The following is a 26,302-nucleotide window of genomic DNA, read 5'->3' on the forward strand; positions in this document are numbered from 1 at the left end:
TCAGAGACCCCCCCCCTTCGACCCGCTAGAATCAGTTGAGCTCATGACCCTCCCCTTGAAGATGGTCCTCCTGATTGTGCTCGCTTCCATCAAGTGGGTTGGGGACCTGCAAGCGTTCTCTGTCAGCGACACCTGCCTGGAGTTCGGTCCGGCATGTTGTCCTAAGACCGCGACCAGGCTACGTGCCAACGTTTCCTATGACCCCCTTCAGGGACCAAGTAGTGAACCTGCAAGCACTGCCCTGGGAGGAGGGAGAGCCAGCCCTTTCGTTGCTGTGTCCAGTTCGTGCCCTAGGTACTTATGTAGACTGCACGCAGAGCTTTAGACGTTCTGAGCAGCACTTTGTCTGCTTTGGTGGACAGCGGAAAGGGAACGCTGTCTCCAAACAGAGGCTTTCCCACTGGGTTGTTGATTGCATATCATTGGCCTATCACACCCAGACCGTGCCCGCCCCCTTGCAGGTTCGAGCACACTCGACGAGAAATGTGGCATCCTTGTGGGCACTGGCCATTGGCACCTCCCAAGCAGACATATGCATAGCAGCGGGCTGGGCAACACCCAATACCTTTACGAGATTTTACAATCTCAGGGTTGTGTCGGTTTCATCCATACTCTCTCAGGTCCGAGCCGGTAGCACTCGGTAAGGCAGAACAACTGACCGGGTGTATCGCTTGCATCTAGCACCTTTCCACTCCACTGAGGCGCTCATGTGTGCTCTTATCCCAGGAGACCCCACTAACTCTGCTTCTGGATGACTCCTCCCTAGCCCTCTGGTCTGCGAATTCAGCGGAGGAATTCCCTGACCAGACCCACTACGGGTACTGAAACTACTCTTTACTGGAATAGGTGCTCCACAGGATGGGCCCATGTGTAGATTAATCCCCCTGTGTATATTTTCTGAGATACGGTCCCCCCTACGGTCAGACCCGCATCTCCCTTGGGCACTCCCCGCTGTCCCCCGGTCGCCATGTTGTAGCAACTCTTCCCTCGCAGCAGGTAGGATCTAGCACCACACCATTCCCAAATCCATGTGATGTATTTTGCCACTCTTTACCTCCTCCCAGCCTGGGCAGGTGGTGGTCTCCGCGGGGTCTTTTCCCCCTGAAAAAATAGGAGTTGGAAAAGAATGCCTTCCCGATGCGTCTGATAGCTTTAAGATGGCCCCAGCCACTTTGACTCTATGTGAGAAACATAGAGAGAGAAAAGGCGTAGCTGGCATGGCCTGCTCCCATGCTTGGCATGTCGATTTGTTCACCCCCTTTAGGGTTCCGTTAACCTACAAATTTTATGATGATTTTATGGGGCATTGGGGAAGGGAACGTGCAGTCTGACGCAGCCTGTCACTTTGGCACGCAACTGCCTGCCCGCACCTGCATCAGCAGCACACATACACAGTTCAGTGCCTGGCGTGATTAGATATGGACCCCTAGTGTCGCTTCTTTGACACGATGTCGAAGTGTAAACTTACTATTGTAACCTCCGTTCCCTGATGGAGGGAACGAGACGTTGTGTCCTCCCGGCCACAACGCTGAACCGAGCCACTGTTATGAACATCATTCTCGGCTCCTCAGGGCAAAAACCTGAATGGACAGACTTATTTCCATCCCTTTATAACCGTATGTCCAGGGGCGGGACATGCAAATTCTGTCTGCTAATTTCTCATTGGCCTTTTCTCAAGTTCAGAGATGCGCGAGGCTCTCAAGAGAGACCCCTAGTGTCGCTCCTTCGACACAAAGTCTCGTTCCCTCCATCAGGGAACGGAGGTTACAATAGTAACCTAGACATTGTATAAAAAAAATTTTTTTTTTTAAAAAAAGAGTACCTATCCAATCTCCCATCCCTTGACAAATGCACTCCCTTCTGAAGTACGTTTTGCACACGTAATTGATCAAACAGTTTTGCCTGTTGTTCTTTGTATGCCACATCAATGACAGGTAAGTAGACTGTAGTGCATAGTGAGTGTTTTTTTGGGGGCACTTGAAGGTTGAGCATTGCAGCCCACTCTGCTAACTGAATATGTTGCTCCAGTGAAGTGTGCTTGTGTGCACACAAGAAGTGTGTGAACAACTAGCAGGCATTCCTCGAACATCAGAGCATGAACTCCACTGTCCACGGTGTTTTCGTTCACATTCCCAGCTAACACAGAGGAGGCTTCCCAATGTTATTGTTTTCATGTCTGTGATCAGTGAACCACATTGTTGACATCTCTGGAACAGCTCCATCATATTGGGCTCATTAACAATCACATTTTTTTGTTTACAATACATTTCTCGTTCATCTTCCTCTATGCTTGGGCTTGAGGTTGATGTTGAACTCAGATGGAGGATCTATTGAAAGCACACTGACATCAATGTCAATACTTCCTTCTTATTGCTCTTCTGTCTCTGCTGGTTCGTCCTACATGAGAGATTAAATTAAATAGATTAGACTTGTTTTAGAATAGAATAGCATAAACCAGTATCGATTTTTTTTTATTGATGTCACAGTATGATGTCGGCACTAATAAAATAAAAATTGGAACAATGAAACTATGCAACATTACTCTGTTTGTGACAGATAACACCAGAAGCACAATTGGCCAATATTCCACTTGTTTAATAGATCATGTGTGTGTGTACTTACTGATTGGTAGGATTGCACTGGATCGAGGGCATAATATGTCCCAGATGTTGACGGACGAGTCCGCTTGTCTAACTGTTTCTGGAATTGTTAGCACCAAAAGGACTTTAGACTGAGTGTCCTCACATTATCTAGTGGTGGTTTTTGGACCAGTGTCCTGTTGCTTTACTGGTGTTGACTGTGACACTAGCCAAAAACGCCCTTGCATCCAAGACCATTGTCTGTTACTGGGGAGTCCTGACTTGGCTAATATGGATCCTCAAGATTCTAATAAAACAACCCACCATAGAGTTTGATATATTGTAAATAATAGGAAGACACACACAAAGAGAGAGAGAGAGAGAGAGAGAGAGAGAGAGAGAGAGAGAGAGATACACTCATACTCACAAAATAAAGATTATTCACATGACATAAAATAAAATACAAAATAATTTCCAAATAATAATAATAATAATAAAACATTACTGTAGTAAATAACCATCCTTTATTTTGGAGCAATGCTGTTGCATTATTTACTTGTGTTTTTTCTTTAGCAGAAATATATAGGCAATATGACAAAGTTTTCACACATACCCGAGTTCGCTGGAAAAACAGCACGGGCACAGCCGATGAATTCAGTTCCCCTTCTGTCACTCTCTCGATGTTGTGTCGATGTAGTGACACTAGGGGTCTCACTTGAGAGCCTCGGTTGCCTCTGAACTTTGAGAAAAGGCCAGTGAGAATTGGAATACAGAATTTGCATGTCCCTCCCCCGGACATACGGTATAAAAGGAGGGAATCGTGCATCTGTTTAGTCAGAATATTTCTTCGGAGGCAAGCGGTTGGGTGTTCAGAAAGCTGGCGTTACCACTACTGTTCACTTGCCTTTACAGAGCTTTTGCTGTTGGATCTTTGGCGCAATACCAGCAGCTTTTCTCTTCTCTGCATGCCAGTGCAGTCTATGCCCCTGGGTGCTTCAAACAGTGCTTCTAAAAGAGCAAATACCCTCTAAAAGAGTATTTTCTCTAAAAGAGTAACACATTGTTGTTGAATGTCTTTTTAAAGACGTGCCTTTCTGAAGATGCCCTTCCGCCTTTGTGTACTTCCTGGATGCGGCAGATGTCTCTCCGCTTCTGACGGTTATAGACACTTCCTCGTGTGTCTGGGCCGCGATCACACCGAAGCAGCATTTGTGGATGGCTCTTTTTCTCACTACGAGTATTTGCCCATGGCAACGTTGTGGTCATGGCTTCCTTTCTGAAAGGAACTACCACTCCAGCTGATGGAGGCGATTTGTGGAGTTCAGCAGGCATGGTTTCGCCGGGTAAATCCCCACGAACCACCCGTTCCCTGGCATGCTTGTTTGCTCCCGTCCGGGTCCGATGTGAGACTGGCTCACCCCACGGCTGGGGCGGGTGGTCCGTGGGGATTTACCCGGTGTAACTGAGCCTGTTGTCATCCCCAAGTTTCTGAAGTGCCGCGACCACATAGCTGCCATGGTCATTTTCTCGCAGTGAGTAAATGAGCCATCCACAAACGCCGCCTCAGTGTGATCGCTGCCCAGGCACACGAAGCAGCGTCTGTGGCCGTCGGTCTTGGAGAGATATCGACCGCATCCAGGAACTACACAGAGGCGGTAGGGCATCTTTAAAAAGACACTTCCTGAAAAGGACGTTCATTGCCTGCTTGTGTAGTGCTCTTTTATGAGTGAAAACTCTTGAGAGAAATCAAACTCTTTTAGGAGGGAAACACTCTTTTTGACAGAGAAATGCGCTGTCGAAGTGCCCAGGGGCATGGACTGCACAGCATGCAGAGAGAGAGAACACCGCTGGAAATGTGCCGTAGGATCCAACAGCAGTGCTTCTTGCAAACAGAGGCGAGTGGAACAGTAGTAAACTTCAGCTTGCTGCTGCACAACTGCTCGGCTCCGAAGAAAAAAACTGAATGACAGACTCATGCCCGCTTCCCTTTATAACCGTATGTCTGGGGGCGGGACATACAAATTCTGTCTGCCAATTTCTCATTGGCCTTTTCTCAAGTTCAGAGGTACCCGAGGCTCCCAAGGAAGACCCCTTGCGTCACTTAATTCGACACAATGTCGAGTGAGTGACAGAAGGGGAATTCATGTTCTCTGTCACTCTGGATTAAAACCATTTAACAGTGATCAGTGCAGCAAAGAATTTACATTGACATTAGAGCTAAAGAAACACCTGAACATTCATGCAAATGAAAAGCCCTACATGTGTTCTATTTGTGAGAAAAGGTTCTCACAGCAAATCAGTTTTTTTTTTTTTTTTTAACTTTTTTTTATTTGCATTTCTTAAATTTCACAAAGAAAGAAAAACAAAACAACAACAACAACAACAACAAACAAAAAAAAAAAAAAAAAAAAACTAGTAGGGTACTACAAATACAGGTCTTCCATTTGTTTCATACATTTGAGTGAGTTACATAACAAGTCCATTTCCACCATCGTATTTTACATTTATGTGCTTCCAGTCTCAGGTCATGGGTCATTTTTTCCATTGCACATATTTCCTCCATGATATTCCGCCATTGGTCCAGACTCAAAGGTTCACTTTTCAACCAATTCCTCGTTATAACTTTCTTACTTGATATCAGCATCACTTTGATTAGATAAATGTCTTCCCTTTAACAACATCTTTAGTTAACAGGCCTAAATACAGAGACTGTGGGTCATTCGGTATTTTGTAACTCAAAATTTTTTCCATTTCTATTACAACAGAATCCCAGTAGGGGCTGAATTTTTATACATGACCAAAATACATGAGAGTGATTGACATTGACATCCCCACAAAGTCTCCAACACTGTTGGGGGTTTTTAACTGTTTGCTTTTGATGAGGGGGGTAATAAAGTATCTCACCAAGTTCTTCCAGCCAAATTCTCTCCATTGTCTAGAGCTAGTAGAAGTTTGTTGTAAAAGACAGATCGAATGCCAATCATCCTCTGACAATTCGAGCTGCAGTTCTACTTCCCATTTCTGTTTTATGTATAGTGAGTCAGACCTATTGCAATTTTGTAAACATTTGTAAACCCTAGATACAGTTTTCGAGGGTAAATGTTTGTATGCCCCTGCGATCATATCTATTAAATCACTGCCCTCTTGTGAGAGGTGATTTTCAATGTCTGTATTATAAAAATGTCTTAGTTGGAAATACCTAAATAAATCATAGTTTTCCAGATCAAATTCCCTCTTCAAGTTTTCGAAAGATTTAAACTTTTTACCCTCTGTTAATGTACACATTGCGGTGATTCCCTTGTCTCTCCATCTTGTAAATGTGCTATCCATCTGACCACTTCTGAATTTTGTAGAGTACAATGGCCAGATCAACAATTTACAATCCCCTCCAGTTTGTATTTATTCATTATATCCCACCAGATCTTAATTGTTGTGTCTACTATAGGATTTGGTTCTATAGGTTGGTTAAATGTTTTCTCACCCAACCTCGTTTGTGGTTGGCATGTTCCGTAGTTAAGCTCAATGTGTTTCCATTTGGAGTAATGTTCTGACGAGCACCAATAGATTATGTATCTCAACTGGGCCGCTAGGAAATATTCTTTAAAATTAGGAAGAGCAAGTCCTCCTCTTTTTTTCTCTAGTTGTAGAGTTTTGAGCTTAACCCTTGGTCTTTCCCCTTCCATATAAATCTAGTCACTTGTTTATCCCAATTATCAAATTGAGTTTTTGGTATACAAATTGGCAGTGAAATGAATAAGTACAGCAATCTAGGCAACACATTCATTTTTATCACCTCTATCCTTGAGCTTAAATCCATTACTAGTGTTGCCCATTTTATCAGATCTTTTCGTATAACTTCATTAATCTTATTATAATTAGCCTCATATAATGTATTTAGTTCTCTAGTCAGATAAACACCTAAATATTTTATTTTTCCTGAATCCCATTTTAATTTGTAAGCGCGTCTGACTGAGTCAGCTGGTCTGTATTTTATACAGAGAACTTGGGTTTTTGAAATGTTTAACCTATACCCAGATTTCCCTCCAAAATCGTTTAGTAATGTAAAAAGTTTAGGAATCGTATAATCCGGATTGCTGAGGTATATGATAATATCATCTGCAAAAAGACCTAACTTATGTTCATCCTTAGCAACTGTAATTCCTTTAAGTTCTTTACTTTGTCTTATATACTGAGCCAAAGGCTCTATAAACAGGGCAAATAGGGAGGGGCTCAGACAGCATCCCTGCCTTGTCCCTCTGAAGAGCTCGAATCTGTCTGTTAAGTCAGCCATTTATTTTAATTCTAGCCACTGGTTTATCGTGATAGGGCCTGTATACATTTAATGATAGTTTTATCAAAACCCATTCTTTTCAAAACCGCAAAAGGAAATTCCAGCTGACTCTATCAAAAGCCTTTTCCGCGTCAAGACTTACTAAGGCTGTAGGAGTGCTCTGTTTATTGACTTCATTAATTATATGTAATGTGCGCTGAATGTTATCTTGTGTTTGGCTGACCTTTTATAAAACCCGTCTGGTCCTCATCTATCAGGTCTGGGAGGAAGGTTTCTAATCTTCTAGCGATTATAGATGTGAATATTTTATAATCAACATTCAAAATGGAAATTGGACGGTAGGATTCACATAACTCTTTATTTTTTCCTTCCTTTGGTATGACTGTTATCATGGCCTCTTTCCACGAGGGAGGGCATTTTGCATGTTTGAGTGTCCAATTGAAAGATTCCAACAATACAGGGGCAAGGTCTTCTTTATACACTTTGTACCATTCATTAGGATATCCGTCTGTACCTGGACTTTTTTTGCATTTCAATCTACTGATGGCATTATCAAGCTCTTTTTTAGTAATGGGTGAATTTAATAACCCATTTTGAGTAGTTCCTATGGAGGGGAGATCTAATTCAGCTAAATAATCTTCAAATTCTTTATCTACTTGTTCTGAATGATTATACAGAGCCTTATAATATTTATAAAAAATATTTTTGATTTCCTCAGGTTCATATTTTATGACATTACTTTCTGGATCTCTGATTTTGTTAATTGAGTTCCTTATTTGCTGTGATCTTAATCTTTTTGCTAGTATTTTGGTAGCTTTGGGACCTGATTCATAAAATATTTGTTTTGTGAATCTCAGTTTCTTTTCTATCTCCTCGTTTGCCATGTCTGATAGTTGTTTTCTAATTCCGTTTATCATACCAGCCAATTTATCACTCTTATCTGTATGCTGTTGTTTTTCTAGTTTTCTCATATTTTGTTCTAGTTCCGCTTGTAATAGCTTTTTCTTTTTTTATTGTGAGCTAGCCTTGATATCAGGTTTCCTCTCATCACTGCTTTTATAGTGTCCCATAAAATTGTTGGCTCTATTTGGTCATCCTTATTATTGGCTATACAGTCTTGAATCTCTTTTTTGATTTCTTGCACCGCAATTTCATTATTAAGAATATTAACATTCATTTTCCATAAAGTTGTTTTGTTTGGACTATCAAGATGTATAGTCAAGTATATAGCATTGTGATCTGACACATCTGCTATTCCAATTTCACAGTCTATTACCCGATGTCTATCTATTGTATTGATCAGAAAGTAGTCAATCCTAGAATGTACCTTATGAGCAGCAGAATAATGCGTATAGTCTCTCTCTAATGGATGCAGAATTCTCCAAACATCACACAGACCTGCATCTTTCATTAGAATTTTATGATTCTTGGATTTGATGTTTTTATATCTTTTAGTACTTGTAGTGTCTTTAGTGTAATTCAAAATTGTGTTCCAATCGCCTCCACATATCAAAATCCCTCACTCGTTACTGTTATTTTGTCATACAATAAGTTGAAGAATGTTTTGTCTTCCTCCGGGGAGCGTACACATTGACTAATGTGACTACAGTATTATCAATCCTCCCTTTAACAATCACATATCTGCCATATTTATCAGAACATTCCTTAGTCAATTCAAAATTAACAGTATTTGAAATCAGGGTAATAACTCCTCTCCTTCTGCTATTCTTGTGCGAACTATAAAATGAATTTATGTAACCAAGCTTTTTAAATTTCTCATGTTCTTCCTTTGACATATGAGTTTCTTGTATGAATATCACTTGCATATTTTCCCTTTTCAATTTCGTTATCACCCTACTCCTCTTTATTGGATTACCCAGACCATTTACATTTATTGACTCAATTTTCAGTTTACATGACCCACTCATACCCTGAGTAAATTATTGCTGTAAACCCCACAAGTGAACAGGAACTATTAACAATAACAAAAAAGTTTAAAAAATAACATATATAAAAACAATAAAACCAGGGATACCTGTGACTCCAACTCAAAGGGAAAATTATCTCTCCCAACTGGGCCCCGTCGGTAGGCCTAGGGTAGTGTCTCCCATAAGGGGAGGACCCTATGTAAGGTTTGGAAACTACTTCCATCCTAAGTGTCCAACGTCCTAACTCCTTCTCTGGTGCCTCTCCGTCAGTCCTGTGAATTACGAAGGCCTTCCTGTGTCAGTAAAGCGAACGCTACTCAACCTTCATTTATTCCCGCTTCTCTGAAACTCCATCAGTTTCTCTTTTGCCCTCTGCGCCGTAGGGACTCTATGCTCTCGCCGGGGACGCGCCTCCCGCTGCCATCCCAAGGACTTCTGTAGTCGAGTCTCCATAGCAACTTCTTCCGTAACCGCTGTCGGCACCTCCACTTCCAAGCCCCGCTTCCGCAACTCCATCCCAGCTTCGTGTGCGCTGCTGTATGTTCCAACGCCACTCTCCCAATGGATTCGTATGCTCGTAGTTTGGAAACGGAACACCTTTTTCCTTAAGCACTTTCTTAATCTCTTGATATGCCATGCGTTTTTGGACGATCTCTGTTGCATAGTCGTGGTCAAAATAAATGTTTCTCCCATTTGACTGAATGCGTCCTTTTTTCCACGCTTCCTTGAGGATTAGCTCTTTAGTAGTATATTCTTGAAAATTTACTATAATTTGTCTCGGGTTTTTATTGGGTCGGGGCTTAGCTGCGAAGACTCTGTGGGCTCGCTGAATTTTAAGATCCAAGTCCGCTGGCAAAGGTAACTCACCCTTGAGGAAATCTGTCACGAATTGCGTCACCGACTTCCCTTCCTCTCCCTCTTCTACCCCGAAAAGGCGAATGTTGTTCCTTCGCGATCTGGATTCGAGATCGGTCAGTTTGTTTTGAATACTCCTCTGTCGCTTAATGCTTTCAGTCAGCGCTTCAGTCAGATCCAGTATCATGTCCTCAACACGTCCCACGCGACTCTCCGCTTCTTCCATTCTTTCAGTCAGGCCTCTCACTTCCTCCGTCAGATTGTCGAGTTTGTTACCCACCTCCTGGCGCAGGGCATTGATGTCCTTCCTTAATTTGTCATTGTCCTCCTTCATTACGGATTTAAGCGTTTCTATTGCTTCCAATATAGCGCTCGATGTTTTGTTAGTTCCGCCCGGGCTCGTGCTTGCTTGCTCGGTTGCATTGCTAGCTTTTGTCGCGGTTGTTGATTTGTCTCCTTTAGGCATTTTGCGTCTTTTTGGCCTTTAATGTTTTGAAACCCACTCTAATGCTTAACTTACTCTATTAATGGATAATATATCGTCGAGTTTTTGTGGGCATTTTCCATCAATCTCGGAGAGCGGTCACCAAACACGTCTGTCTCGTTACACCATCACCGGAAGTCCCACAGCAAATCAGTTTTAATGTACACTGCTTGGAAAATTCCAGAAAATGATGTCAAGCCTTTAGGCAATTAGCTTCTGATAGGCTAATTGGAGGTGTACCTGTGGATATTTTAAGGCGTACCTTTGCTTGACATCATGGGAAAATCTAAAGAAATCAGCAAAGACCTCAGAAACATTTTTTGGACCTTCACACGATCCTTTGGAGCAACGCCTGAATGTACCACATTCATCTGTACAAACAATAGTACGCAAGTATAAACAACATGGGACCACGCAGCCATTATACTACTCAGGAAGGAGACACATTCTGTCTCCAAGAGATGAATGTATTTTGGTGTGAAAAGAGAAAATCAATACAGAACAACAGTAAAGGACCTTGTGAAGATGCTGGAGGAAACAGATAGACAAGTATCAATATCCACAGTAAAACTAGTCCTATATCGACATAACATGAAAGGATGCTCAGCAAGGAAGAAGCCACTCCAAAACCACAAAAAAAATAATCCAGACTACAGTTTGCAAGTGCACATGGGGACAAAGATCTTACTTTTTGCAGAAATGTCCTCTGGTCTGATGAAACAAAAATTGAACAGTATGGCCATAATGACCATCGTTATGTTTGGAAGAAAAAGGGTGAGGATTGCAAGCCAAAGAACACCATCCCAACTGTAAAGCATGGGGGTGGCAGGATCATGTTTTGGGGGTACTTTGCTGCAGGAGGGACTGCTGCATGTCACAAAATGGATGGCATCATGAGGAAGGAAAATTATGTGGATATATTGAAGCAACATCTCAAGACATCAGTCAGGAAGTTAAAGCTCGGTCGCAAATGGGTCTTCCAAATGGACAATGACTCCAAGCTTACCTCCAAAGATGAGGCAAAATGGCTTAAGGACAACAAAGTCAAGGTATTGGAGTGGCCATCATAAACCCCTGACCTCAATCTGATAGAAACTTTGTGGGCAGAACTGAAAAAGCATGTGCGAGCAAGGAGGCCTACAAACCTGACTCGGTTGTACCAGTTCTGTCCAGAGGAATGGGCCAAAATTCCAGCAACTTATTGTGAGAAGCTTGTGGAAGGCTACTCAAAACATTTGACCCAAGTTAAACAATTTAAAGGCAATGCTACCAAATACTAACAAAGTGCGTGCAAACTTCTGACCCACTGGGAATGTGATGAAAGAAATAAAAGCTGAAATAAATTATTCTCTCGACTATTATTCTGACATTTCGCATTCTTAAAATAAAGTAGTGATCCTAACTGACCTAACACAGGGAATGTTTTCTACGATTAAATGTCAGGAATTGTGAAAAATGAGTTTAAATGTCTTTGGCAAAGGTGTTTGTAAACTTCTGACTTCAACTGTATATATACACTGGCGGCCAAAAATTTGGAATAAATGTACAGATTTTGCTCTGATGGAAGCATCAACTGTATGTTTCTGTCTGTACTGTCGGTGCTTCATTCGATCAGCTGATCCTCTTCTGTTGCTGTCAATCTGTCTTAAGTTTCAGCCATCTGATGCATTTTCTTTGAATTGAAACTGTATCCATGTCTTGTCCCTTTTCTATCAGCTACAGAAAAGTACCTTCCAAATTGCCCCTTGAGTGCCTCCAAGAACACAAGAATTATATTCGTCACTTGAGGCGAAAGCTCAGCAGAATCAACCAAGTTCATCCACTGATGGAATCATGGAAAAAATTTCCTCCTCAACTCGCTCTCTAACCATCCATCTTGTCATAGAGCTGAATGTCATGTGTATAGCATCCTGCATAGAACTGTCGAGTCTGTTCAGCTCAGAGAAAATATTTGTTAGATATGCCAGTTTAGTGAGCCAGATATAGTCATTGAATTTTGCAGCCAGCTCTGCACAATTTTGATGAAGTAAAAACGTGTGAATAGATGCACGTAACTCAAACACATGTGACAATTCTGATCCATGAGAAAGCCAACGGACCTCTGAATGATAATGTAGCATGGTGTGTTCTCCTCCCACAGCAACCCACAGAGAAGCAAAAATACGCATTTGCAAAGCACTTCTCTTAATAAAATTAACAGCCTTCACAACAGAATCCATAACATCTGCAAATTCAGCACTCATTTCTTTGGCAACGAAAGAATCGCTGTGTAACATGCAGTCAGTGCACAGCGCATGCAGGGCTAATTTTGACAAGCGCTATCAGTCCACTTTTCAAACCGGCCATGGATCTTGCACCGTCAGTACACAATGCAATGCATTTTCTCTGAAAAACAAATCCTGCATTTTGTTTCAGTCTGCAAAACATACTGTGGCAGCGGGGGCATGGTCAAGCACCCGTCCGGGAGAGGAAAGCGGTAAGGGCGCTTACACCTGAGCCAGTGTTATGCCTAACACCTGTCTCTAATTCCAGTGAGCACGAGGAGAGCGGCATAAAAACAGACACAGAGCCTCCAATGAGAGAGAGCCCCGACAAGCCAACTCAGTGCGCTTGTATTGTATTGTATTGTATTGTGTTGTAGTGTATTGTGTATGAGCTATTGTAAGAAAGACGGCAATTAAAGCCTTACCTTTGGTTGAAGACTCGTTTCATGTCCTCCTTCCCGTAAGGGTCGTTACACATACATATGCCAAAAGCTGTGCGTCCTTTGAGATGTCCGTAGACTCATCGAGCTGTAATGCAAAGGTCTCTTGCAACTTCAGTTTTTCTATCATTTGCGCCATCACATCAGATGCCATTTCTTCAATCGGTCGAGCAATGTTTGTGTCCGACAAGGGAATGGTTTTCAGTTTATTTGCACACTCATCATTCCCAAACATTGTTTTACACATATCACTTGCTGCAGGCAATATAAATATAAATCTTCTGCAGTTGTGAAATCTCGAGCTCGGGGTGTAAATATTACAAAGCAATCCATTCTATTATGCTCATTAGTATTAATTATTAAACTGTAGAGTTTGCAAGCTGTAGCGATTTCAGTCTTCATTAACGATCGTATCACGTTAACGATATCGTGAGTGCAGGTGGAATCATGGTTATTATTGATGTTGTAATGTAACAGGATTTTTATTAGTGGTTGAACTTAATATTTTTATTAAAATATTATTTTTATTATTTTTGGATTACACCACTTCCTGTTGCCCAAAAAATTATGCTTCTCTCTTTTTAGTAGAGCATAAGTATGTGCTTTGATCCTGAAGGAAAATGCTGCATCACACGTTTTTTTGCCTAATTGCATGATGTAGATGTAGCCTTTTTGGCAACTATATATAATTACTACATATACATGCATAAGTAATCCAGATGCAAGGAAAATATTGAGGTTAACCAGAATTAAAATATACAGTTTCTGCTCGGAACTAATTGAAATAAAAAACATTTAATTTATAAATGTGTTTAATGCCAAGGTTCGTTCTCCAGTGAATCGATCCTGAAAGTTGCCATAGAGATGCTATTAGCTACTCCACCATAGCCTGGCACGACACTCTTTGAGGAAAACGTATTAATCTACACATTGGGATCTATTTTTTATTAAAAATGTTTTTACTTTTTTTTTTGTTAAAGCATATAATTCAACACACTTGAGGCCCAAAAAAGAACACAACTGTACTATTTGCTTAGAAGTAAAAATTAAATAAACAATGCAATTTTTTGTCACTGATACGTAAAACAAAGAAAATTATTTGGTTCCATCGAAAAGGCTCAAGTAACACAATATAAAATATATACAAAGGTGTTACATTCTCAAGTAATTCAAAACAGGTTTCAATAAAAAGTTTTTACATAAATGTATCTTATCATTGATAAATCATAATTTCTCAATATGTAAAATATTCACCAGCTCTCTTGACCACATGTCAAATATTTGTACTGAATTTTCACATATATAGAATCGCTTGGACCACGGACAATGAAATAGACTTAATTCTTTATGTGAAATAAAATCAAGATTTGCACCCATAATGGTCGTAACAATTCGGTTTAACTCCTTTTTAAAAACATTTAAGAGAAAGTAAAAAGTATCAGCACAATATTTTGTAGCTTGTAACACGACCATAACGAGAGGCTAAATGTTTCCACTGCAGCCTTACATTCATTACATTCGCGTGATGTATTAGGGAATATTTTATGTACATACATGTTTACATGTTTTACATTTTATTACATTTGTCTTACATTTATTGAGCATGCCTATACACTGATGAGTCAAAACATTATGACCACATGCCTAACATACAGGCCTGGACTGTACAGGACCCCTGAAAGGTGTCCTGAGGTATAAATTAGCAGTTGTGAGGTGAAAATTCCCAGCAGAACATTGCCCAGAGCATCGCACTCCCTCCCTTGTCGTCTTCCCACAGTGCACCCTGTTGTCATCACTTTCCCAGGTTAAAAGCACACGTATATGGCCGTCCACGTGATGTAAAAGAAAATGGTACTCATCGGACCAGGCAACCTTCCACTGCTCTGAGGTCCAGTTCCGATGCTCGCATGCCCATTGTAGAAGCTTTCGACGGAGGACAGGGCAACATATATAATAAATAATATACCTAAATACACACTAGTTTTCAATGCTTTAATAATAAAAACAAAATACTTTTGAATCAGTTTCCTCTAAATACAATATAATTTTGGCTGTGTAGTAACAAAACAACACAGTCACACCAACCCAGAACTATAAATACGAACCAATGTGTTGGCCAGTACACGAAGCCTGTGCCATAGGTTCAATGCAGAAGTATAAACCGGTGTTCTGACAATCTGACCTACCTCTCAGAATGTGCTACCCACATGCACTGCGCATGCGCAAGACGTTTTCTAGCTTGGAAATTGTATATCTGAAGACACGGCCATAATTTTGAGCTACCTTGCCTTAAAAATCACGAGTTTTGGGTGAGAAAAGTAAGTAAAAGCTTGCTCAATAAAACAATTATATATAGTATTTTATGGTAAATACAAATCTCAATAATTATAATAATTTCAGCATTTTCTGTGATACAAATATACGCGGTAGGAATTTGATGGTTAAACAGCACCTTTACATAACTGAAGCGTACGTGTGTTCGGAAAAGTTGTCTAAATATATTTTTTTAAATACTCCAGAACGATATTTTAAATGTACTCAAATGGAACTTTGTTTAGCACAAATAACTTATAGAATTTTATAACTGACAAGACATCTTAAATGAAAAAACAACCACGTTTTTATGCTAGCGTAATATATTAAATTGGCTAGTAGTCTATGTAGTGATGTTAAATGGATTTTTATGGTCATAGACCACCAGACCAAAAAACAAAACAAAAAATACAAGAACATCACTTTCAATGTTGGTAACAAGGTTTTACTCTTTAATGCACGAAAAAATGATGGAAGGGGGGTAGACTCCAGCCAGACTTTTCGGGGCCCTACTCCATTTCCACTATCAGAGGGAAGACGGTTGTACTAAAAAATCAGGAAGGACTTAATTTGAAAACCACAATTTAAACCTTGTAAAACCATACAAGGAAGGACACAAAAAAGGGGACACAAAAGAAATGTTAGCTGAACAGCGGCAAGCAGTGCAAGGCCAACTTGAGTTGCATGTTGACCAGGTGAGACTGGATGAGAAGTACAGTGAATTGGAAAAGTATCAGTCACATTCAGTGAAAGGGAAAGCCGTAGAGTTGGAAGTTGACTAGGTGACACTGGAAAATAAGTCCAAAACCGAGAGAGGGAGGTCAACCTTTTAAGAAAGAAGAAAGTCTACCTCAGATATGGAAAGAGAGAGAAAATAAAAAGAAAACAGGACTAAAGACAAATGTCTCAGATTCTCAAGTTGTCAGAGAAGGTGATCATGATTGTAGATCCACAAGGCAAAGAAGATGCTGACAAAAGGAAGATGGAAACTGGAGGTCATTGCTCACATTTAAAAAAAATTATTTAAAACTTACGACTTTTGATCAATTGAAGAGTGCACCAAATAATTTCATGGTTGTTTTACTGGCCAGTGCAGTGAAAAAAATGACTTAGCACACCTTTAAGAAAATGAATCACTGTCACTAATGTAATCATGTCTGACAGTGAATAGAGCAGTTCTACAGTGACACCGGTAACCAACCAAAACTCCACCCACACTGTGTAAGGGATAATGTACAGGGTTTATTATGTGATAACAACCTGCTGTCTGTGCATAATCCTGCTTATTACACGGCTACTAAACAAATAAATGTATACATGGACATAAAATATTGATTTGTGTTGAAATGATGTAATTATGATAGAAGAAATAAATCGCTGAACAGCTTAAAGTATATCCGCCTCAGGTTTGTGCTGGATTTCTTTTTGTGTTTTTTCTGTAAAAATGGCCATTTAACTCTTAATTATTCCGTATTTTACAAGACTACTTGCAAATAAACAAATACATGTTCATGAAATATTAATCTGCGTTGAATTTATGTGAGAACAAATATGTAGTTGAACTGTTTGATTCCACCTCTGAGTTTTGTTGCTGAGAATTTTATGAAAATGACCATCTAACTTTTTGAGCCTGTTATAAGACTTCTTGCCAAATTCATTAATAAATGCACATGAAACATTAATTTGAGTTGAAAATATTTTATTAGCTTACTTGTAGAGAATGCAAAGATCTGAGAAGCGGTAAAGATGGCGTGCAGTACCCGGGTGACCGGTCTCATATGTCTTTCTCAGGCTGTTACAAGGAGATATCAGACCACTAGATTGCCATTGACCAATCAGAATTGAGCATTCCAGACCGCCATGTAATATTAGGTGTTAGTATAAGACCAAGACCACTTTCATATTGGTCAGTGAAACCTAAACAGTTACTGAGGCAAAAAAAAAATGATTGCATCTTTAAGAGTTACTTTTCATAAGCAGTCAAATCATTTATAGGTGTCTATCATAATTTACATGTGCTCTCAAACATTTTTAAATATGCAAAGTCACGATGCTTGTGACTTGGACTACACATAGTTTACAACATGAGCGACAGATGGATGGGAGCAGCTGTGGAGTCTTAGTTTTAAAAGTAGGGAAACAAAGTATTTAAAAATCAGCAAAGATTTGGTTTACATTACGTATAATAATGTTCTTGCTTAACTTTTTTTGATAGTTTGCAGAGGATTACCTAAAGGAACAGCTCTCAATGTCCAGACGGATCCAAAATCTGTGGAAATGTCCAGAAATTGTATAGCATGCACATTAATTGAGCATATCGGTACGTTTATTTGCCGTAAAATTCACAATCGCCTTTTAAAGTCATTTAATGTCATTTCTGGAGACTGGTATGAAGGTCTTTTTGCATTCTTTATCAGCATATACTTGGCATTGCTAATGTGTCTTTATTATCAAGGTTCCATAACCAAGCACAATGTATTGATAAAGTGGATCGTAGTGATGAAGTATTTTTGGTAAATACCCCACTCTTTATCCCACAAGGTAATGTTAATGCCCTCTGCACAGCCTGTAACAAAATAAACCCATGCAATGTCATCTCTGACAGCTTTACCATGGTAAATGACACATAGATTCACCATGTTCACAGTATAGACTTGATCTGATGTATTGTTGATTTAATTCACTTGACTCTTCATAGGTGCAGTGCAAGTTGTGTTCATGGTGGGAACACTTAACTTGCATCCCTGATGTCCCGACTGCAGAGGAGCTGCCAATAGAATAGAATTGCACCCATTGTAAATTATAGCGTTTTGTTTTTTCAGCTGATCTGTTGTTTCACTACTTGATTATTGGGTTGCTCTTTGTTACATCCCTGGACGTTTGTTTATTTTTTGTGATTAACATGTTTTTATTGATTAATCTATTAAACAAGAACAACAAAACATTAATAAACAGAATCAATATTTAACCATATTTGGTCACATAATTATAGACACAAAAAACAAAAACAAAAAAACATGTTAATCACACACATACACTACAGCTCTCTCTCCACTGTCCCTCCGAGAGCCCTCCAAAAAAAGACATTATTTGCCCCATTTCTCCACAAATAGGTCTAAATTCCCCAGTCTTCTGGATGCCCTTCCTCAAAAGCTGCCACCCTGGCCATCTCCGAACCCCACTCCTGAAATGGGGGTGCTCCAGACGACTAAAAACCCCTAAAAATTGTCTGTGTGGCACTCATAATACTAATTAGGAACCAGTTTTTATGTGCTTATTAACAACCGCCCTATCTCCTAAAATACAGAGTCTGGGGCAAAATAAAATTTTAGAGCCCAATTCCCCACACATAAAACTCTGTATCCTCAACTAAAAGACATTGGTTGTGTCTGCATATTCTGATTGACATAACCAGCAGGTGGTGTGTCTAAGACCAAACCTATGCAATCTAGAGGGGGTCCAACAGACTCTATGTAAAATCTTAAATTGCATAAGGCGAACCCTTGCATCTCTAGATGTAGACTTGATGTTTTTTAGAATGCTAGCCCACACTCCCTCCTCCAATGCCAAGTTCAGATCTTTCTCCCATAATCTCTTGAGAGAAGCTGAAGCTCCGTCCTCCAGACTCTGAATTAACAGGGAGTAATACACTGATGCCTCATGACCTTCTCCAAAACCAGTTATCACCACTCTTGAGTATCTTCTGCTTTAGGGGGGTGTAAACTACTCCCAAAAACAGTACAGAGCAAGTGGCCCAGCTGTAAATTCTTATAGAACTTAGATCTGGGAATCCCTAAAAGTTTAACCAAATTTTGAAAGTATCTCAACACTCCACGCTCATATAGGTCACAGAGTGTAGTAACCCCCCTCACAATTCACTCTGCCCAGCAAAATGGGGACTTGTTGATACATAATTTGGGGTAATCAACTCATGCTACAGAATTTAATTTCCATTGCAGTAATTGATCGGCATATTACAGCAACAAATTTCTGTAGCATCACAGACATGCTCACCAGTTGCTGCTGGATTTCTCCCACCGCACCGTCCAAACTGAGTCCATGGTCTTCTTTTCTGCCCATTGACATCTGACACAACAGTTTTTATTCATGTTTCACCTTTTCAGTTTAAATAAACAATAATTGTCACATACTTCAACAGTGCATCCTGAATAATTAGGTTTTATTATGAAAATATCAAGTAACGTCAAGCGATCCGAGGCAATGCAGCTAGAGACGGTGCACTGAAGTGACGAGTGAGTGAGCAGGACATTCCATTTTACAAATCTGCCTGGCCTTGCCTCGTTTCCTAAGAGGGAGGAGCTAAGAAACAAGGAAAGGAAGATGCACAGATTCAGAAATGAATAGCATTCAGTGTGTAGAGTGATAGAGACTGTTTGAGCGATCATGAGAGCTTTCAGCTTCACTCTCTTCAACATTTATATTTCTTATTTTTAAATGTATCTCTGCTGTGTGTGATGCTCTCATGGTTTTTACTGGTTGCCAGTATGTCACAATGACCTTTTTATAGTGACAAGTCATATTCATAACTGTTTTTAATACAAATAAATGTTGTCATTTTACAATTAATGTCATGTAATTTTACTATGTGGGGCATAAAAATATAAATGCAGCATTCAAATTGCAAAAGTGTGACAAAGGGCACATAAAAAAAGATAAAATAAATCAGTGATAGGTATCTTATTTTATTTTTGTATTTTATTTTTATCTGTGCACCACCACTTGTAAGGTTATATATAAGGAAAATAATCATAGTGATGTTAAAGTATTATAGTAAGTCATTCAGAGTAAACACACATTATATTGTAAAAGTAAAAACATAATAAAGCGGTATTCTTGCATTTATCTCATTAACCCAAAAGCATTAAAGGGGTCATGACATGAGAAACCAAATTTGCCTTGATCTTTTGGTATATAAGAGGTCTTTGTATCATTAAAACGTCCTGCAAGTTTAATATTTTAAGACGTCCTCCCCATTCTAAATGAATCATTTATTTAATCAAGCTCAAAATACAGCTCGTTCTGGATTCATGGTTAGAAGTGACGTGTCGGTTAGAAGTGACGTAACAGCGTTTGCATATGACCGCCTCCAGCACAAGATAACTACGCTTTAAGCGCAAGACAGCTATGCTCATTTCAGTATCGCCGTGCGCCTCACAAGTGTTCAGTCGATGGACAGCGAGCTCTGACAGAGACTACTTGTGCACAGGAAAATTACGATGCCACACAGATGTGCTGTTCCTGGCTGTGGTCAAACAAAACCTCTGAATAAGCTGCCGAAAGATCCAGACGTCAGGGAAAAATGGATGTAGTTTATTTTTTGCGGATCGACCCAGTCACGGCAGTGTTAACTTAAGCGTTTGTTCTGTACATTTTAAGGATGACTGTTTTGAGAACAAATCTCAATATGATGCTGGCTTTGCCAGAAAACTGTTGCTCAAAGATAAGTCCGTGCTGACTATTCTGGGAACAACGACGACGCAAACTGTAAGTAATCTATTTTAAACTTTAAACTACTTTTTAAAGCGCAATTTCATTCATTATGAATAATCACAGTGTTTTTACTTAGTTTACTTGCATATTGTTCTGGCTGGAGGCGTCAATAATTGATACATAGGCACTGACGTTAGCCAATCATAACAGTGGGCGTTAACACTGAAGTCTTAAATGGAAAACGCCCCAAAACAGACTGTTTGAATCAGAGGATGAGAAACAGGGTGGGAAAAGGTCATAAATCACTAGATTTTAAAAGTTTTTCTTAAAAAAAAATATATTAATACTATAATTGCACCTAAGGGAACATAATAATACAATAAAAAAAACCATGTCATGACCCCTTTAAGACTATTAGTGGGGTTTTTTTTCATGAAAATATTCTATAGTTTATTTTTTAGAAAGACTATATACACTGTACATTGACCGAAACACGGTAATAAAGAGCCATCCATGGTCTTACCATTGGTTTTGGGCCTTATTATTACAAATGTCACTCTTAAACAATGGAAAACTTTTATAAAGGCAAATACAATTTAGAATGAAGGGGTTTGAGGTCTAGACTTCCATGAATTATGGACAATTCCTTTTGTCCTGCTAAAGGCAAATGCATGTCAGTGTTTTCAACATCACAATACCTTTATTTTTTGTGTTACAAACATTAAATGAATCACAGGAGTACTGGGCTAAACTTTTAAAGCCATTACCGTTTGAGCTGGATGTACTGATATGGCGATGAATTTTGACATCAAACAAAGAATGTTTTAGGTTCCAACTTAATCCACTTTAGCCTTCTCAGAGTTCGTTGGTCACTTATTTTCACCACTTCCGGTGCAGAATCATATTCGCTATGATGAATTAAAATACTATGCATCATTGCAAAGTAAATAACATGGCTGTGCACATCGCAGTAATCACATTCACAATCACATCTTATCAATCATAATCACTCATTATAACACATTCTTCAAATCACATTATAAGTTTAATGATATACACTGCTTGGTTTGAATTTGAACTTAACAGTCTATGATTGGATCATTATTGTAGTGATTAATACGTTTCAGCTGGCACGTTTCCCGTGGTCATAGAAAAGAAGTTACTTTACAGAGGTGTTCGACTCTCCCGTCATCAATACAAGATTTTCAGAATGCAACACTGGACAGAATTAAATGTTCTGTTGCATAAGGTTGTTGAAACAATGCCGCAACAAATGCATGCCGTAATCAAAGCTAAAGGCGGTTCAACTAAATATTAGTGTATGCAACTTTTTTTTTTTTTGGCATCTGTCCTCCTATCTGCCTGCTGCGAAGTGTAAGGTGACACTCTTTTTAATACGGAGAGGAATAAATCACCTCATGCTGCAGGACTAGTCAGTACATTAGAACGCATGTGTGAAATATTTAATTTATAAAAGATATACACTTTCATGCTCCTCTCCTCTCATTTGTTCAGAGAGCTACATCTGTTTCTCTTCAGATATACCAGAACTGGGTAACAGAAGATTTTATTTCTGATCATGAAATGTAATCTTCGTGATTATCTGAATTTCACGCCGTTTACTTGACAGCGTTGACCCTGAAAATGAACTTTGCTTAGTATGACAACTTTGGACAATGCTTTTTTAGATGAGTCCGTAGATTACTTGATTGGGTGAAACTCTTCCCACATGAAGTGCAGTGGTACGGCTTTTCTCCAGTATGCACTCTCTCATGGGTTTTCAAATTTCCTAACAAAATGAAACTCTTTCCACAATGTAAGCACTTGTAAGGTTTTTCTCCAGTATGGATTCTTTGGTGACGTTCCAATTCATAAGCTCTGATAAAAGCTTTACCACACTCTGAGCATACATGATCTCTCACACCGGTATGTATTATTTGGTGCATATTAAAATTGCTCAAACATGTAAAACTCTTTCCACAAAAAGAACACACATAAGGCTTCTCGTTTGAATGAGTTTTCAGGTGCATCTTTAGCTGTGATGCCAACATAAATTCTTTGCTGCATTGATCACAGTTAAATAGTTTTAATCCAGAGTGATACTGAAGATGATTTTTGAGAGTTGTTGCATGTGTGAAACTCTTTCCACATTGAAGGCATGTGAAAGGCTTCTCTCCAGTGTGAATTCTCATGTGATCCTTTAGGCTTGCTTTTTGTGTAAAACTCTTTCCACACTGAGTGCATGTGAAAGGTTTCTTTTCGGTGCAGATTTTCATGTTATCCTTAAGGGTTTTCTTTACTTTTAAACTCTTTCCACACTGAAGGCTTGTGAAAGGATTCGCTCCAGTGTGAATTCTCAGGTGTCTCTGTAAATCTCTGTATAGTGCAAAACTCTTTCCACACTGAAGGCATGTGAAAAGGTGCTCCTCGGTGTGAATTCTCATGTGACGGTTAAGGTTTCCTTCTTGTGTGAAACTCTTTCCACACTGAGTGCATGTGAAAGGCTTCTCTCCTGTGTGAGTTCTTAGATGCCTCTCAAGATCTCTTTTTATTGCAAAACTCTTTCCACACTGAGTGCATGTAAAAGGCTTCTCTCCAGTGTGAATTCTCAGGTGCCTCTGTAGATCTACTTTTTGTGAAAAACTCTTATCACACCGAGGACAGGTGAAGACATTTTTGCCACTTGGAGTCCATCTTTGTGTCAAATGTTTGTCAGTCTGAGAGCAAATAACAGATTCTTCATCAGTTATGAAATGATCAGATTTATGATACTGATGGTGTCTCTGATCCACGTCATTCAGTTCTTGACTTTCCACTTTCACTTCCATCAGATCTAAAATGAAGAGTGAATAGAGACAAATGTGAAACAAAAAAACGGCCCAATTGAATATCATTAGAAAATAAAGACTGCTATATACTTTGTCATCTTTCATATGGAATATAAAATGAATGCTAATTCTAGTCATTCTCATGTTAATATCAAAAGATGTGCTTCTATTTTCATTTGTTTAACTGCAATTTTACTGTCTCTATGATTTTCTAATAAACTGTCTGAAGCTACCATAATGTTCCTCAACAGTCAACAGTCATTATGAAGAATCAAGAATGGAAGAATGTGCACCAACCTCTTTGTTCCTCTGTATCTTCATGTTTTATTATCCATGTCTCTGCATAACTCAAGTCTTCTTTCTCCTCTTTAATCGACATCATTTTTGCAATAGTTAGTCAGAAGATTTCAGTTGATCCACTTTATAACCACAGATCGCCCTGGATGATAAAACGGATATCAGTCACATTTTGACCACGGTTAAAATCGATTAATCGCATCTGCTCTTTTTATACTCCATTTATGTTTCATGAAGTTACAAAAGAAAACATGACAAAGCCACATCTGTTCACAACTTAAAAACGCTGTGCTTTTATTCTCTTATATATATATATATTTGGATCGTGAGTGTAACAATAGTTGTATTCTAATCGAGACCTTTCCAATCTGTATGATGTACTGAACGTATGTTTTTAACAGAATTGTGTATAATAAATAAATAATAAAAGTGATGGTACTGCAATTAGTTTAGATTATATAAAGCAGACTATTGATACTAATTCTTTGAAAAACTCATGTTAGAAGTGCAGACATGTCTCTGAATATTGAAAATGTAACAGTTTTCAATTTTATTTGTATAGTGCCTTTCACAACACACATCATTTCAAAGCAGCTTAACAGAAGATCAGGCATTAACAGAAGATAAAACTGTAATGTCTATAATGTCAATGAGTCATCATTGTGTAATTAGATAAAATACGATTGTTAATCAGGTTTAAAAATGAGTAATGAAATAATAATTGTATTAATAACCCCAGTGAGCAAGCTGAAAGCTTCTTGTGTTTGTTCATTAAAACAGTATACACAACCATTTTGAGTCAGACAGAACACTCTGAGAAATGTACAGGGAACGGTGTAAAAGCATCAAAATTGTACGACATTCCAAACATGTAGAGTGACATAATGTGTGGTACCCTGTCAGCGTAAAAATAAACATTGTGACAGTATGTATTAAACATCAATTCAGAGTAACAGATCATTTGCTCTAGAGTACATTTAAAAACTCGGTGTAAATAATTTTCACTTTAGTGGTGTATCTATATAACACTTTTGAAAGTGTTACTTAAAAATAAGGCTGGTGAGATTCATACATACGCAAGGAAAAAAAATGGAGCGGTGAAAATTTAACACCTGTGGGGCAAAATGTTTTTTTCTGGTTTCTAGAGCTGTCAGAATTAACACCTAAACGTATGCGTTTAATTAAAAAAGTTCAGTGTGTAACTTTTTCTTACTCACGATTTACGCATTTACCGTTAATACAACATAAACCATCATAAACATTTGTTGAAAGGGCGGAACATTTGCAATGTGTCCGCCAAGAGTCGTTACGCAGAATATTTTTCAGCCCAAGTAAGAGCATTTTAATTACCACAGAAAAGTCGTCAAGTCTTAACTATCACCAAAATGCAGAATGGGACGTTTTTGTATGAATATGTTTTTCATGTTTAGTTGGCGCTGGCGTTGATGATCTGACCCGATTCATAAATGCAGCTTCACTATTGCTGTAGCACAGCAGATAGCCACAGTCTACTGGCAGATTAGTATCATTGAGGATTCGAGTTTAGGAGGTTTAATGCCCACTGCAGGGCCTGAATTTCGTTTTTTAAACTGGGGGGGAATTCCCCCCTTACATGGGTCACATGGGGGGGATCTAAAGATTATGGGGGTAACTTTTGATGCATTGCTAATTTCATCATCTTCATTTATTAATACATACAGATTTGTATGCATGAATTGTGCATTTCCAGTTCTCAAAACAGTTAATAACAACAACAACAAAAAAAACTTTTTACAAAATACACCATGCTCTTCTTCAAATTGACATTAAGACCTCAGTTTAAACTATATGTATTTATGTCTATCAGTTTCAGAGTCTTTTTAATGCATTTCAGTTCAATTTCAGTCACTTTTTTCAATTTCTTGTTACTTTTTTCATGTGACTTATTCTAAGTTTCTCATTTGTCTCCTCCTCTTCATCTCTTTCCATTTGATGATGGCTCTGTTGAAGTCAAACTGCTCAAGGGAAGGTCCAAGCTCTTTTCTTTGGATTGTGATCTGCATCATCCGAACTTGTCTTTCGCTTCAGCCAGCGGTCCATATTTAAACCATATTTAGATATTTAAACTACGTTAACCGAACAATTCATTGTCTGTGGCCGTGTTTGTGCGTGCGGGAAATATGCTGCGCATAACACAAGAAAACAAGGAGAAACGCGCAGTCACATGCTCAAACAATCAACAACATCGCTCTAGATGTGTAAATACAAGTGTACAAAACTTTCCACAAGCGCGTGCTCTCCCGTGGCGTCTGTCGTTGCTATGCAACCATGAGCGCTCTCCATGATGACAAGGAAGTATCAGCAAAAGATTCATTGATTTCTAGCCCTTGCTTTACTACTAGATATATTTATGGAGATGAATAATAAGGCGCCCTGTACAGCTATCATGATCAGCTGTTCGGCCGAGAATTCAATGTTGTTACGCTGTAAGCTGATCAGTTGGTTCGTTGCTGCCACGCTCTATCACTCGCACACCATAAAAAGCAAAATGGTTTTTAATGTTTCATTTGCGTGATTAAAAAGACATTATTTG

General features: G+C 39.1%; 1 protein-coding gene across 2 annotated transcripts in view; it reads right to left on the minus strand.

Moving 5' to 3' along the window:
• Positions 1-20,970: 20,970 nt before the first annotated feature.
• Positions 20,971-26,302, minus strand: part of LOC127648804 (gastrula zinc finger protein XlCGF8.2DB-like) — a 399,553-nt gene continuing 394,221 nt past the window's right edge. Inside the window, exons 2-3 of one of the 2 annotated variants that reach the window (XM_052133567.1) lie at positions 23,731-23,872; positions 20,971-23,438 (exon numbers count right to left, since the gene is read on the minus strand). In XM_052133567.1, coding sequence (XP_051989527.1) covers positions 22,261-23,438; positions 23,731-23,815 — 1,263 coding nt within the window. In that variant the 5' untranslated portion in view covers positions 23,816-23,872 and the 3' untranslated portion in view covers positions 20,971-22,260. The remainder of the gene's footprint in view (positions 23,439-23,730; positions 23,873-26,302) is intronic. The other variant, XM_052133568.1, reaches the window with a different exon arrangement.

The sequence above is a fragment of the Xyrauchen texanus genome, chromosome 9 (genome assembly GCF_025860055.1).
Source record: "Xyrauchen texanus isolate HMW12.3.18 chromosome 9, RBS_HiC_50CHRs, whole genome shotgun sequence".
NCBI classification, from domain to species: domain Eukaryota; kingdom Metazoa; phylum Chordata; class Actinopteri; order Cypriniformes; family Catostomidae; genus Xyrauchen; species Xyrauchen texanus.